Source organism: Triticum aestivum, chromosome 6B, assembly GCF_018294505.1.
Source record: "Triticum aestivum cultivar Chinese Spring chromosome 6B, IWGSC CS RefSeq v2.1, whole genome shotgun sequence".
In the NCBI taxonomy this organism is placed as follows: Eukaryota; Viridiplantae; Streptophyta; class Magnoliopsida; order Poales; family Poaceae; genus Triticum; species Triticum aestivum.
The window spans coordinates 315,833,772-315,850,119 of NC_057810.1; the positions used below are offsets into that span (position 1 = coordinate 315,833,772).

Below are 16,348 nucleotides of genomic sequence, written 5' to 3' on the forward strand. Positions count from 1 at the left end.
GCTCTTAATACACTAATGGTTTGGGTATTTGTTTTGAGTTGGCCTCTGGCCTTTACGCACTAACCATCACGCGGGAATAGTTATGGGCCTCGGCGTCATAGTATCAGCCGAAGCTTTGTCAGACGTCCAGTTCAGCATTGTGGGCCTGTCGGGCCAGTGCCATCCATGATGAGGTGGTGCTCGTCCCGGCTCGTCGCACAACGACCGAGAGTGCAACGGGTGATGGGCCCAAGACCCCGGAGCGGTTAGGATGTAGACCGGCAGGGACCTCTCTGCTGAGCCTAGGTAGAGTTGCGACGTGTTGATCTTCTGAGATCGGGCGTTAACTCAGAAAAGTGTGTTCGGCTAGAGTAATCAAGCGTGTTGGAAAATGTGGTGCACCCCTGCAGAGAAGATTATCTAAATAGCCGTGTCCACGATAACGAACGTTCAGACTTGTATCCTAATCTAGTACAACTAGAAATGGATACTTGAGATATGTGATGGATATGTGGCTTCGAGATTGCTTTCTCGCAGGGAGTCGAGGAAGGATCTCTGGGCGTTGTTTCTAAAACATGCTTGTTAATTAAACTACTGTTCCATACTCTTCTGAATGCTGCAAGATGCTTGGAGCTGCTTGAAGATGCTAGTCTTCAATAGGCTAGGCCTTCCCCTCTATTCTGGCATTCTGCAGTTTAGTCTACAGATGCAACCCTTTCATTTGATACTAATGCCTACTTAGTATAGATCTGATGCTTGCGAGTATTTTGGATGAGTACTCACGGTTGCTTTGCTACCCCTTTTCCCCCTTCTTTCTTCTTTCCGGTTGTTGCAACCAGTTGGTGAATCCCAGGAGCCAGATGCCACTGTCGACTACTACTACTACCCCGAGGGTGCCTACTACTACGTGGAGACCGTCGACGACCAAGAGTAGTTAGGAGGTCCCAGGCAGGCGGCCTTGCCTCATCGATCGTTGTTACTTTTGTGCTAGCCTTCTTAAGGCAAAATTTATTTAACTCATGTCTGTACTCAGATATTGTTGCTTCCGCTAACTCTCTTGTGTATCGAGCTTTTATATTCGAGCCCTGGAGGCCCCTGGCTTGTAATATAAAGCTTGTATTATTTGATTTTATGTCTAGAGTTGTGTTGTGATATCTTCCCGTGAGTTCCTGATCTTGATCGTACGCATTTGCGTGTATGATTAGTGTACGATTGAATCGGGGGCGTCACACCTGGGTTAGTGGCCAAACGACACGTGTCCAATGGCTGGGTATTTAACACATGCGGCAGCTTGACTTGGGCTACGAGCAAAGCTGACTCAACCAAATCTAGAAGAGGTTTTCTCTCATTGTCTTCGCTGGAGGACATAGGATTTTAGGTTGAGTATAACGTCAGTTTCTGACTTCATTAACCTCGACCCCACTTAGCAATACGATGGTTCTTAATACACAAGAAAGAAGAAAATGAAACTACCAAAAGACTATGTGTTCGCGCTTCATTGTCTTCAAGCGAAAGTCTTCGCGTACCAGCATTATCTTCAATGTCTTCATATATGTTTAGGGGTCATCTTTAATGGGTGAAACCAAATCACAGGGACTCTGTGTTAACCTGTGTACAGTCGCAAACACATTAGTCTCCCTACTAAGTTTGTCGTCAATACTCCAAAACCAACAAGGAGTGACACTAGATGCACTTACAAATGCCAAGCCTATTTATCCAAAAACGCCTTATTAAATAATCCATGATCACGAAAACCCGTACCTCCTTCACCTTTAGGTGTAGTCAATTTTCCCAGGCAAGCCAGTGAGTTCTCCTCTTATTCTCTTGATCTCTGCACCAAAAAAATCAGATAATCTTGGATAATTCCTCACATAACGAAATCGAAAATTAAGAAGTTCCCATAGCAAAGACAAGAGCAGCTGAATAACTGATTTGGTTTGAAATTCCTTCACTCCACAAGAAGCATACTTTCCATCTAGTCAGATAGCCTTTTAAGGGCTTTATCTTTGGTCGACTCAAACTTACCTGCCTGCATTCTTCCCTCAGGCACATATAAGGCCAAATATTTATCCTCAAAACCATTAGGTGTAATATTTAGAAGGGTCTAAGCATTAGTGTCACTATCCAAACCATGAAAAAAAACATAAAACATCATCATGTCAATCTATGTTTGCACTGTCAGCTCAACTCCTTTACATTCATGCAAGTTGACTTATTTGACATGTCTATCCCACCCCCACCCCCACCCCCAATCCAAAACCTCAAACCATATCCATGACCCCTTCGTAAAGGCCAAACAGAAAACTATGACTCACTAATGACTACAATGAAACACCTATATTTCTCAAATTGCATCGGAAGATCAAGAACCAGCAAGCTCATAAGCAACTCCGAGATGGCCTCGTGGAACACTTGTGAGAATTTCATGGGCAATAGTTCCATCATGTTTTATTTGGATTACTTCATTTGGATCATATGTTGTGTTTGAATTAAAATTTAAAATAATGAATTTATAGTGTTGCTAAAAATGTGTGTTATAAACATAAGGTTTGAATTAATAAGTTTTATGTCAACATAAGGATAAAAGAAGGGCCCCAATAGTAAGCGAACGTTCACTCTATGGTGCATGTCATTTGCGATGTTTTTTATGGCAAATTCTTCATAAACGCATGGCAATTTTATTCAAACACACATGTCAAATTTGGATCTGAGGCGGAAATTGGTATTTTCGCTTGAGGAATTGCCACACTCCCAACACATAAATTGCGGTGAAAAACATTCATTTTGAACCCCAGGGAACCATGAATAGCATTACAGAAAAAAGATAACAAAGAGAAAAATAGAGTTGAGCAAGCGGGCAATTAGTTTTCGCCCTCCCAAATTGTTTTAGAGTGAATTTTCAAGAGTTGAAGACAAGGTAAGGTTTAGAGATGCACTAAACACAACCAAAATATAGGGAAATGTTTAAAACTGGCCAACCGGCTGAACATTGCGCTGGCCACACGCCAGTCACGCAATGGACAGAGATCCTATGGCACGCCACACACGCTTCGTCACCAGTCAACCAGACAATATCAACTTAATCCCCACCGACCCCATTATCCATTCAACCAGAACCATCCATCTCATCTTCTCCACCAAACTCTCCCTCACCTGCAAACCAGCGTCGGTCGCCGTTGCTGCTAGGTCGATCGCGCCGTTGGTACATGGTCGCGTACTTCTCATATCCGCCTCCTCTATCCCCCCCCCCCCCCCCCCCCCCCCCCCTGACAGGCTTCAGGCTACCGCGGCGAGGCTCCTGGCTGCGGCGAGCCACTGTTGCAACTGCGGCGAGGCTCCTAGAAGCTGCGTCCAGTGTGCGGCGCGAGAGTGCTGCAACCGGCCATGGGGGAAAGCTGGAACCGTCGGTGGGGCGCGCTGGAACCAGCGACAACAAGAGCTGGACGACAGGCTTCATGCAGCCGCGGCGAGGCTCCTGGCTGCGGTGAGCCACTGTTGCAACTGTGGCGAGGCTCCTGGAAGCTGCGTCCAGCGTGCGACGGCGTGAGAATGCTACAAACGGTCATGGAGAAGCTGGAACCGTCGGGCGGCCGTGCTAGAACCGGCGACAATAGGAGCTGGACGAGACGGCGCAACGCGCGACGACGCCAAGAATGCTCAAACCGGCAACCATGTTTGTTGGAACTTGGAACCGACAACACGGCGTGCTGCAACCGGACAAGTCGAAAGCTGCAACCAACACCGCGTGCCGGCAAAAGCTGGAACCAGCGACCAGAAAAGCTTCAACCAGCGGCGTGTTTTGCTACAATGGATGCGGCGACAAATGCTATAGAAACCGATTAGGCATCGAAGCTGCATCCAACGGCATTTTTTGCTACAACAGGCATGTGTTTTTGCTGGAACCATCGATGAGCGGGGGCGAGCGCCGGGAGCAACATCAAATGATGCAAAATGCTACGACCTGCATCAGGTTATGCTAGAACCACAAAAATCTCCACTGGCGAGGCATGGCGGCTGCCACCGTGGGGGCAGCATGGAGGCACGGTTGCTGTGCAGCCATTTTTCCTGAGACAACAACCACCTGATGGACTAGCAGTGTGACGGATGGATGGAAGTGATCATCGCACGCGCTTTCGAGCTCGCCGGTAGTGGGGTTGAGCGCAGTGATCACGAGGGCATGCAAGGGGTAGCGGGGCTGAGCGCAATGACCACGAGGGCATGCGAGGGGTGAGCGAGCGGCCCCGGAGGGAGAAAGGAAGACGCGAGACAGGGCCGGGAACTGGTTGAGTTGGCTCATCTGGCTGTCAGTCATCGAATCAGAGGGGGCGGTAATCTGCGCCGGCGCACCGGCCCAACTGCTGGGCTGGTCGAACGCCAGCCGCCCAATGCAGCGAGCAGGGACCGTCCGATCTGGCACTCAGCCCCAACTCGTTCTTCTTCCTCTGATCAAAGCTTCCAGAAAAATCGCCCCCACCCGCAGCCAATCTTCCTCCTCCCTGCCCCTGTGCGTGCGCTCCCGGCGAGCTCGCCGCTCCTTCCCCCCCCCCCACCCCCACCCCCTCCAGATGCTGCTCATGGCTCGCTTCACCAATGGCAAACAGGCAACGCCGGAGCTCCGTCACCACGAACCGGCTCCACCGTGTGTGCTGGTTGTAACTTTGCGCTGAGCGGTTGCAGAAAAAAAAAAGGTGCCCGCGGGGGATGCTCTTCTAGCACCGCCAGGTCACCGGTGTAGCAAGAAATACGATGGCCGGCGAGTTGCAACCGGCAACATTTTCACAAGCTGGAAACGGCAATTTAGAACGATACAACCAGCTGAAACGAAAGTTGCAACCGGCGTTTCGAAAAGCTACTACCGGCGATCAAAAAAGATGCAACGAGCTAAGCTGGAAATGGGCGATTAAAAATGCTGGAACTGGTGTTTGTAAAAGATGCAATCGGCTTGTTGAAAAGCTGCAACTGGCGATTCGGAAAGCTACTACCGGTGATCAAAGAAGATGCAAACGAGTTGAACAGAAGTTGGAACCGGTGATTAAAAATGATGGAACTGGTGATTGGAAAAGATGCAACCGGCTTGTAAAAAAGCTGCAACCATTGATTTGAACTGGTACTGTAGAGATTTAATTGAGGCCGGGGGTCGCCGGAGATGCAAAGGACATGGCCGTGGGTTGCAGCATGACCTGTTGTAGCAAATTTTGACACCGACTGTAGCAAAGAATCGATGATGATCGTGGTGACCGGCGAGCCCTAGTGCTCCGCCAACACGAGGTTGTAGCTCCCGGCATTGCCGGTTGCAGCTCCCCACGACAAGGTTGCAACTTCTAGCGCCAGTAGTCCCCGCAGCCGGCGACCGTGGGTGTCGCCGTTGCAGCTCGCCGCGCAGTGGCCCTGGTCGTTGTTCCAGGAAGCCGCCATCCTCATCGTAGCTCGCAGCGGCAAAGTAGGCTTGGGCGGCCGCGCTCAAGGAAGGGAGCGAGGGAGGGAGGGAGGGAGCTGGGGAGGTGGAGATGGACGGGAAAGCAGCATGTGTGGAGATAGAAGGAGGTGGGGATGGAAGGAACAGCAGCATATGCGTGAAGAAAAAAGGAGGGGAATGAGTGGTCAGCAAGGACGAACGGGAAAGGATAAGGTCGCGATGAGCGATGCGTATGGTAGCTGCGCTAGGCGAGCGAGCGGTGTGACCGGCTGAACATTCGGCCGGTCCGCCGTTCCCAAGCGTTTTCCAATCAGAGGGCTGTGCGGTCTGGGTCGGCCGACCGGCGCCTAGCGTTGTCCCCAAATACATTAATTTTCTTGTGTTCTATAAAAAAACAAATGATAACGTCCACATGTGTGGCATGTTTGCACATCGCTCACCCGCCTTGATCCACGTTGATTATGTTTTGCATGAATCCTAAAGTGCCATGTGGGCATTGTGTTTCTGCGTTGGCCCACACGCCCCGCAACACACGGTTTGCCAGTTGCGCTGTGTGGGCGTGTGGGCGAACTAGTTTTCCGCTCATACAGCCACCACCTAGTCCACGCGCGTATTGGCGAACTGTTTTTCGCCCACACGACACTCGTTCGTTGTTGGATGGCAACTGCAGTTTCACGTACATGAAAACTAGGTAAACACACATAACAACTATGGTTCGTTGCTTGACGACAACTGCAGTTGCGCGTACGTGGTAACCAGATAAACACACATGACAACTGCGATTAACCATATAGGCAAATATGGTTGGACCACACATGGTAACTAGGTAAACAAGCATAACAACTATTATTTGACCATATGTGGCAAGTAGTTAATCACACACCAACTACCATAAATTAGATATGACAACTATAAACAGAGAAAGTTGTCATGCTTTTACTACTGCATTTGTCATCCTGAATAACTACATCTGCCACAACTAAATCGTCATCCCGCGGATACCTAACATAGCTACGCTAGGACGTGTGGGCATACTTTGTGCCACACGCGCAGGGTGAGGAGTAGTAGTATTTATTGGGCGTGTGTGCCCACACGTGTGTGCAACTCTAATTTTCGCCCACACACAGCCCGTGTCGGCTGCCTCCTGCTCATGCCACACACGGTGTGGACGGATGTCTAGTAAGCCACATGTGCGGGCGTTATCAGGACAAAAAAATCACAGTTGGCAGCATAATAGCATATGGTCCACGGCTCAAAAGCGATCCAGGGTTCTGGATGTGGTCATCAATGATTGGGAAAAGGAACATGATAATGCAATCATATGAGTAGACAAAGCTTCCGGCATTTGAAAATTATCATAGGTAAAGGGTGTGCGGTCTTCTCTATGACAAAATTGATGGTAAGCTACCTAACTCTGACCTGAACCTATGTAATTAATGTGTAAGGTAGACCATCTCTGTATAACACTTACAAGCTGTGTATTATACTAGTAATAAGATCAAGTAACCTGGATGGTACATGGTTCGCAGTTTTGGGTAAAAAAGCTTGTCCTTGTCAGAGAAGCATCTGGGACAAACTGCTGCACATTTGCTCCATATAGCTGACTGAACATTCCGGCACCAGGAGCACCTCTTCTTTCAAGACTCCCTTCTGAGAAAATCCATGTCAGAACTCGGAGCAAACAAACTTACCGACCACAGGCATGAAACCCCTGATTCCATTCAGCAAGTCACCAGTCTTTTCCTTTTGACTATCCTCCACTCACGCAGTTTAGGGCAGACCTGTCATTTGGAAAAACAGGCACCAAACAGCACATGGTAAACAAAATACAGCATTTTTTTAGGACAAAAATACAGCACTTTGGATGCTAAATGCAACAGGATTATGATTACAGGACATGCCTAATTGAAGCTTTCTGGCTTCTGGATACAACCAATTTGGCACCTGCATAATCTTTAAAATATCACTTCAATCAAACCACTCAGCTTTGCAGAAAATAATAATTAAACAAAACAGAAATAGTAAAACATGAGCAAATTTTGTATCATAACGAAAATAGAATGATAATTTGAACAGGGAATGCACAGGAAGCTAAACCTGTTTAGTGGAAGGTCGCTTCAAATCAGCTCATTCACACAAGTGCATATTCTCACCAAGGACGTTTCCAGTGAGCATTTCTGTCTGCTCCATAAACTCGGCAGAATTGCTGTTTGCCAAGCTACCAATTCCCTCAAACTTGGGTTCATCTTTCTCAGCCACACATTTTAAAGGTGTGTGCACTGCCATAGTCTGGACCATACCATTGATAACACATGCCATTGAGCTTTCAGGACCAACAGTTTCATAAACCATGTGAACTGTTTCCACAGCTGCACAGCTTGTGCCTGATGCTGCAGACTCCTCAGATCCATGTGGTGAACTGGAGCAATTTGCTGATTCCAAATTTACATTGCCATGCGACAGTCCATTCTGAACTCCATTACAGAGGGCACTGGAAACCAATTTGACTGTGTTTCCGGATACAACTTTACTTACAATGCTTCCATATTCAGGTGGACTTTCCTCGTAGCCTAGGCATACTGAAGACCTTTTAACAGATTTACATGATTCACTGTGACCAGCTTCATCAAAATCACGCTTTCTCTTTAGTTGGCCCAACATAGATGCTGTCAGTGTGTCATCTTCAGTGTCATGTCTATCAGACTGCTCTTGCTGGTTTGCATGCATTGGTGGACAAGGTTTCTTGTAACCCTGTTCAAATACATAATAAGGGATCTGCTTCTTACGAACATGAGTGACCGCTAGGTCCATTCCAGACTTCCACAATGTGTACATTCCGATTTCATGCATAAACTCATCTACCGTTCCACGAATATCAAAGTTTTGACCATGTATTTTCATCCCTTCTTTCCTTGATAAGCCCATGTAGAAGGAGCAATGAGCACACTGTACTGTAGGATTTGAATAGTCACATGGGTAAGGATGGCATTGCAGCATTCCATTAGTATCCCGCTCTATCTGCATTTGATTAAAAATATATTATCACAGGGAAAGAAAGTATTCTGTGGTATCTTGGTCTAAAAAAGACCTGCTAATGTATATGTTTCTAATAAATATATGATCACAAAAGAGCAACTATAGTTAAAAACAAAAAATTGTGGGTTAAAATTAAGGCTTGTGAGCGATAAAGTTCTAAAATGAGGGAAACCTTCAAGGTCAGCTGCCTCAGTCGAGACTCAACCCATCCCTTCCAAAGCCGAAGATCATCATCATTGTCCGCAACAATGTCAACCACTAGATACTTCGTATATGCCTCGAAAAAAATAAAAGGCTCAAACAAGGCAGTCCAACTAGCCTTATTAAGGTCAATTTCCTGCATCAAAGATTCAGCAATGACGAATTGTCCTGAACACTAGGTCTGACGTATAAAGGTAAAAATAGTGTAATACCTGACAAATCTTATTACCGAGCTTAAATTGCTCCTTGATAACCCTCAATGTGCTAGAAGATACATTATAGCTAGAGTTCATGCATGGATAGCCTGGAGTTATGATAGGCATAACATGAGATCTATCACGAGGATTTTTACGTGGATCCCATACAGAAAAACCAAGGTCATCATTCTCAATGGCACAAAGCATCACTGGATTCGGCCACTGCCACTGCGTAAAAACTCTGAAGAATCTTGAGACCAGCATACTTGGTACAGCATTAGGATAGAGTTGGCAGATAAGAGCAACCAATATGGCCCAGTTGACACCCCCAAGGAAACCAGTAACCTAACCGAGAAAACTTTTAGATGCCAGCACGGTTCACTCACAAATTTAAATGGATCACAGATGATAAACATGCTTACATTGGAATAAACGCCCCTTCTCTCTGCCCAGTACTTCAAACACCTGAGTGTTGTCCGGAAATTCTACAAAGAATATGATTATTATAATGAGAAAGTGGAACAAGCATAAACAAATGGCAATTCCTGAATTAAATAACCTCAACATTTGGAACAAGTCGAAGAATCTGGTCTGCCACCCTGCACCCATTAAGACTTCGAACAGTTGATTCGTCAACACCACAAAGCACAGACCCTTCAGAGATGTTGAAATCCTGCAACCATATTACCGGGGGAGGGGGGGGGGGGGGGGGTAATAGACTTATTGGCATGTAACTGCAAAAGAATTCAATGCAAATAAAATGTAGTGCTGCACAACTTGCATTGAACTGAACGGTTTGCCTTTTTCATCACCTCAATATAGTAACCAAATGACCACGATTTAAGTTGAAGCAGACATTATAAATCTCCATCAACAGTTCAGTTGGCATAACAATTCCAAATAACAGGTCTTATCATAATTCCCCATAACCATTTGCGGCATGCGTTCATTAGGGACAACTAAAGCGGGGAAGGGACCTTACAGAATTGGTTGAGCAGTCAAAAGCAATACCTCAGGTGCATGCATAACGATAATACTACTCAAGTGTAACAAAAATATTTGAGAACATGCACAAATATTACCTAAAATGCAACTTACTGGTGGTATTACTGCAAGAGATACACTGGCATAGAGAAGGTCAATTGCCATCCTGTGGAACTTAAATTTCATAAGAGGTACATGAGCATCAGGTACAGGTTGTAGTTCAGTCACTTCTTCCAGTTGTGTTAATATGCCATGTAGTGTGACAAAGAAATCCTCCTGCAGAAATATTAACATTAATTATTGTAAGGCATATGTAATCTATAAACAGTAGGTTTTATGCAAAAGAAAGGTGACTAGACTTCACCTCTCGGTTCACATATGAAGGTCCAACACATAAGATATCAATGTCTGCTCCAGGCCCATGAACCTAACAAAGAGGTCATTATGAAGTAGACTCGCTTAAATTTACCAGCACAGGAAGTATTTACTCCAGAAGCCGAAGGAGATCATATACTGTAACAGGAACTTAGCAAAATACGTGAAAGAGCATAAAACTAAGAAAGCATGTGATATGCTGAAAGGTACATGGACAGATGCTGCACAGTGATGGCATTTAAACCTCTACATTGTAGAATCCCTTATTCCTGTGAGTTAACTACTGATATCAGAAGATTAGAAATATCCATTACACATGTGCCACTCCCACACATGGTTAGAAATGATTCTTAGCACGTTAAACTATTATTATTGCTTACAATAATGTTTAAGAACATTGTTTGGAAAAAGATGCAAAATCTCAAACATGAGCAACTACTCAATTGAATCTATCTTTCCTATATACCAGTATTAATGATCTGTCAGGTATCCTTGCGACGAGGGGCATACCATCAACACCAACCAAGCAGCATCCGTTCCAATCTCGAAAGCATGGATACAGCAGATTCAGCGATTTGCTGTCCTAGTGCGGCAGGACACGGTGACACGCCGGGATACGTGTATCCCACAGTACCATCTCATTTACGAATTAAAAAAATAAGAAAAAAAATAAGGACAAGGCTGGGATATGGTGGGGACTCGGGAGGCCCAATAACAGCCTCTGCTTGATACAAACCCACTCGCACATACGCTCACCACAAAAGGAAACGAGCTGCTCCTGGCTCTAGCGAACGCGCCGCCACCGCCTACATCAACGCCGCTGCCTGGACTCGCCCTGCCACCGTTTCCCAAGCACAGCAGCCTCTCCTACCAACGGCAATCACGCTCGAGCAGGTAACCCCAAGCACAGCAGCCTCTCTTCAACCTCTTCATCTCTTTGTGACACTTGTTGTTGAGCTGCTGCTGCTTGCTTCCCCATGCAGCCATGTCATTGCTGCTTGCGTTTTGATTGGCTACATGATATTGTGCTCGATTGAATGTGGTGCTGCTGTTGGGTGTTGATAGTTGCTTGCTGTTAGGGAGCATGTTATCTGGGAGCACCACTGCCAGTAGCGAAGACGCTGAAGGGCAGCCTGATGTTGAGATCCTGCTAGTTTACTAATACTAGCGTTTGATGTACTTTGTAAGTTGCAATGACATGGGTCTAGAGGATCAATTAATTCAATAATTGAGCACTTGAAAAATGAGACACCAGATGGAAATGAGGCGGTAGTCTGATCTCATCTCAATTCCTCATTAATTTTTTTGTTTTAACTCTATATTACATGGCATATTTAAAAATTTCTTTACATATACTCGTCGTATCCCCGAAATGGCTATTTTGGGAAAATGCCGTATCCCATGTTATCGCCGTGTCTGTGTCTCCGTATCCGTGTTTCTTAGGTTCCAGTACCAGATTGCGAAACATGCTGAACTAATTCACTACTCCAGACTCCTTCTAACTCAAATCTTATCTGTGACAATTATTGCTTTATTCTGGTCCATCATGAATTCATGAGAAAGTGTAAAAGTTGAATGTATGACCACATCTTTATTGGTTGTCGTTTTAGCTTACATCACACAGAACAGGTGGTCTTTGATTGTTTATCGGGTGACCTATTTCTCCCTCTTGATTTAACATAGTAATGGCACATAAATTACTCCACTGGCGCACCCTACTCATCCAATCACAATGACAATTTTTTCCTCTGACGTAATGTGTAGCAATGTTGCGGTGACAATATTTGTTTCACTCATTGGACTAAAGAGGAATGGTTGTGATTACTTTCAGATTACAAAAATTAGTTCTAGCAGCCTTTTAATAAATAGTTGTAGCACTTAACTTGACTTTTGATTCGTTATCCACCGTCTAGAAGAGCAGTAATGTGACCCTGACATAAACTATGCAATATCAGAGGGATGCAGTGCCAAGCTGATAACAACTCAACAAGCAATAGCAGTTTGGCAGCAGGTTATGGAATTTATACTGCAAAGTAACTTTTAGTAGGGGCCAATTTGGATGAAATGCCTAGAAAACCCAAAAGCATCTCTATGAGAGATGAAACAAGTCAAGTTTCTAAAACTGCAAACCCAAGTATGTTTACTTCTTCAAACGAGAACTTTTGGGTGGATGTTCTTATTTGAATCCGCTTGATTCACATTAATAAGATAATAAAAAGATAGACAAGTATGTTATTTAATGTGACAGAAGGGACAAGGTGTATGGAATAAAAGAATAGGGCAGAGAAATAGGCAGTTACCCCCAAGCGGTAAGATCCAAAAGTGAAAAGGACTACATTTGCCTTTTCAATCATTTGCTCAGAATACCCTTTCTGACTAGTTAACTGCTTCACCCATTCCTTAACTATCTGCAAATCAATTAAAAGCCCGAACAGGTTAGTAACTGCAGGGCATCGAAATGTAAGACCTGATAAAACATACTCCCTCTGTCCCAAAATAAGTGTCTCAACTTTGTACTAACTTTAGTACAAAGTTGTACTACAGTCAAGACACTTATTTTGGGACGGAGGGAGTAAGTTACACTACAGATAGGATTTACCATTTCTATCTAAAATAGAAAAATGGAAACAGGAATAAAACTAATCAAACATTCTCAAGTCTGGGTACTGAAATACAATACTCCACACCAAAAATCATTTGAATATAGTGCCCACAGGAAGCATTAGCTACTTAAATATCATAGTCATCGAAATGGCCATGCAAGGCAGACCTTTCCGATTAAATATAGTCCCCTTCTAGGTTCACCTCCTACTTCCATAGAATCAGAGACATCAAGTACTCCCTCTGTAAATAAATATAAGTGTTTAAACGCTCTTATATTTGTTCACGGAGGGAGTAGCAAGCAATGAAAGGGGTTACCCCATCAATCTCCCGTAGCACCTCCTCCCGTTTCGCGGACTGCTCCTCGCTCTCGTAAAGGCCCGCTTCAACCAAGAACTGCAAGCATGTTGCCAACGACACAAAAGCAACACTATCATCACAACAGACCACTTAGCAAAGCTCCAAAACATAAGCGATTAGCAATGAATAATAACCTTCTCGAGCTCAGCCGTCTTCTGCAGATCGAACATGGTCGGCCTGGTCAAAGATAACGGCGGATCCATGCCGTTGTACCGCTTTGGGGACGACCGAGGTGCTACCCTGCCTGTGCCCACAGATCCCGCCATTGAACCGCACAAACACAAACGTAGCTGAAAATCCCGTCGGTATTACAGCAGAATCGGAATCAAGCTAACCGCCACCGGCACCTGCATCCGACGCCCACTGATTCAAATCGACCACTAGATTCGCTCGTCGAAACGCACGACGCAGGCCCGACCAAACCAAACCGGCGGAACCCTAGAAAGCCGAACCCTGTTCCCCTGCAATCCCGATGGCACGAAACCCGCCGCGCGAACGGCCGGCGGCGGAGGAGAACCCCTAGGTGCGTAGTAAGGCGGAGTCGTGCGTGGGCGCGAGACGTTTGCCGTGTACGCGCGGTGGAAACGGGAAAGCAATGCGCGTGAACAGTATAGTCCACAAAAGCACTTCACAGACCTTTTTTTTTCGAGGCAAAGCACTTCACGGACTTGGCCAGATGGGCCGGCACGGCCTGGCCTAAACCGGCCGGCTCATCAGCATGTTTAGCCCATCAGCCTGTCTGATTTTGGGCTGTTTTGGGGGCTAATATATAAAAAATATCTGGAAAAAAAAAACGGGTCGGGCCATGCTGGCACTCGTGCTTAGCCTCGCAGCCCAGGCACAGCCCTAGGAGGGCCATGTGTCGGTACAGCCCGATTATAAATGGGGCGGGCCAGGCCCACCACGGGCCGGGCACGCGGGCTATCGGGCCAACACGTCAGTACTGGCCCATTTGGCCACCTTTGCTTCTACTACTGTGTGAGGTGCATCTTTCTTATTTTAATTGGGAATTAAGATAGTACACAAACTTGGTACGCTTGAACTCTATTCATATATGAACTTGATGTGGCGTCGCATATACCTTATTGTGATACCACTAGCCAACATGGCGCCGAAAGTTCCCTAGCAGAAACCTAGGGTTTAACATGTCCTCTTGTGATGTGTCGGCGGGAGTTTCCTTACTGCTTGACTGATCCAGCCATGTTCCCACGGCCTTCGCAATTATTGATGGGGATTTGCGTGCTTTACATTGACGTGCAGCGGAGGTGATCGTCGGTTAGGGTTTTGTTGCGCTCCCTCCCATCACTGATGGTTGACATGAGAGGATCGAGCAGAGTGACGAAGGCTGGTCGCAAGCCTATCGAGGATCATTGGTCGCCTAAACCTACATGAAGAAGAAATGGAGGATTTCATCTGGGAATAGTAAATTGTTGAGACCACGATCCAAGCCAAGTGGCTCGGTATTGCTAGGGTTCATAATCAGGATTCAACCCTACTTCACTCTATTCAGTATGAGGCATGCCTCATATCCAGCAAAGAAAGTAGTCTGAAGGGGAATTGAGGATAGTCTCTTCACGATCCAATTTGGCCGCCTGGGAGATTGGATAAGGCCACATGTGTTAAAGCTCTAGGATAACTATCTCCATTAGAAGGTAATTATAGGTATGTGTAGACCCATGGGAGAGATTACTCAGGTTCACATTAGATTCCCAACCGATTTTGTGGGTGGATTTGTTATAATATGTGTGGATCTGGGTGCTGCTAGGAAGCTTGTTTGATTTGTATCGGTCACAAAAGATACCAAAAATGTCTGGTACTAAGTGAAGTATGAAAAATTACCTACCTTTTGTGGAAACTATGAACTGATTGGCCATTAGCTACAGGAATGTGGTATCGAATAACATGATGAAGCTAAATTAGAGTGGGTGATTTTATTCTGGTCGATGGATGAGGCAGAGGAAGTGGTTGTGATAGAGGAGGCCGAGGGGCGCCAACTGGATGTGCCCCATCTATGGGACAATGTTATGGGTGTGCTAGCAGATTTGATGATGACTTTGATGGTTGCCACATGGGCACTACTTGGAGAGCAAATAACTTTGACAAGGATGATGTTGATAAGGCGGAGGAAACTTTGAGCTGGAAGAGGCTCACATACGAAACCGATTTGAGCCAACACTCAAGGACCTAATAAGTTGACCTTTGAGGGAGAGTAGCGTCAATTGTTAGTCAGATTCGTAATTATTAAAAGGGATAATTGGTTTTATACCCTTAGTTGTGTCCCCCTCGTCAGGATTGCCCCTAGTTTCTGAAAACACGTGGTCTTGCCCAATCCACTTTGTCGTCTTGTGCTTTTGCCCTTTGACCGTTTGACTGTCACTTTGAAAACTTCATAACTAATTCATACTAAATCAGAAAAATGCAAATAAGATAACAAAATGTTAGAAAAAACATTAGATGTATGTCAATGTCACTTGCATTCATGACAAAAGTGTTGGTAAGTGCCGATCCGAGTTTTAGCTCTTATCATACCACCATGAATAGTAAAATAAAAAAATAAAAAAAAGTTGGTGGCAAAGAATGACAAGTGTTTTAAGTGCTTGCCAAGTTTCATCAGGGAATGACATTCGTGCAAGTCATGGCAAAAAAATGTCATTCCCTGATGAAACTTGGCAAGCACTTAAAACATTTGTCATTCTTTGCCACCATTTTTTGAATTTTTTTAGATTTTACTATTCATGGTGGTATATAAGAGCTATAACTCGGATGTGCACTTACCAACACTTTTGTCATGAATGCAAGTGACATTGACATACAAGTGATGTTTTTCCGAACATTTTGGTATCTTATTTGCATTTTTTTGATTTAGTATGAATTAGTTATGAAGTTTTCAAAGTGACGGTCAAAGGGAAAAAGCACAAGACACCAAAGTGAGTTGGGCATGACCACGTGTTTTCAGAAACTAGGGGCAATCCTGACGAGGGGGGCACAACTAAGGGTAATCCCTTGTTAAAATAATAGTGGCAACACAACTTCAGTTGCAGGGATACCGGGTAAAACGCAACCTCTAAACATTCGAGAATGGGAGGGGACGAACAAAATCTTTCGATACCGGTGGCCTGTGTGCAGGAGGCTAACTGGATGCAATGAAAATCATCAGTTTGAATTGCCGTGGCTCTAGCAGGCAAGGCCCTACTTGATG

At 45.3% G+C, this 16,348-nt stretch overlaps 1 protein-coding gene across 4 annotated transcripts; it reads right to left on the bottom strand.

The window, feature by feature from the left end:
• Positions 1-6,717: 6,717 nt before the first annotated feature.
• LOC123137056 (nuclear poly(A) polymerase 4) lies at positions 6,718-13,753 on the bottom strand. 4 transcript variants are annotated; one of them, XM_044556609.1, is made up of 12 exons: positions 13,284-13,750; positions 13,108-13,185; positions 12,489-12,596; positions 10,178-10,240; positions 9,928-10,089; positions 9,389-9,502; positions 9,252-9,314; positions 8,845-9,174; positions 8,604-8,768; positions 7,493-8,413; positions 7,297-7,339; positions 6,718-7,176 (listed from the first exon to the last, which is right to left on the bottom strand). In XM_044556609.1, exons 1-10 carry the CDS (start codon positions 13,413-13,415, stop codon positions 7,523-7,525), a joined length of 2,106 nt encoding a protein of 701 aa, XP_044412544.1. In that variant the 5' UTR covers positions 13,416-13,750; the 3' UTR covers positions 6,718-7,176; positions 7,297-7,339; positions 7,493-7,522. The 4 variants fall into 4 exon arrangements, with proteins under 4 accessions (XP_044412544.1, XP_044412542.1, XP_044412545.1 ...); XM_044556607.1 differs by having other exon boundaries at positions 7,297-7,348; XM_044556610.1 differs by lacking the exon at positions 12,489-12,596 and having other exon boundaries at positions 7,297-7,348; positions 13,284-13,751.
• Between the last annotated feature and the right edge of the window lie 2,595 nt (positions 13,754-16,348).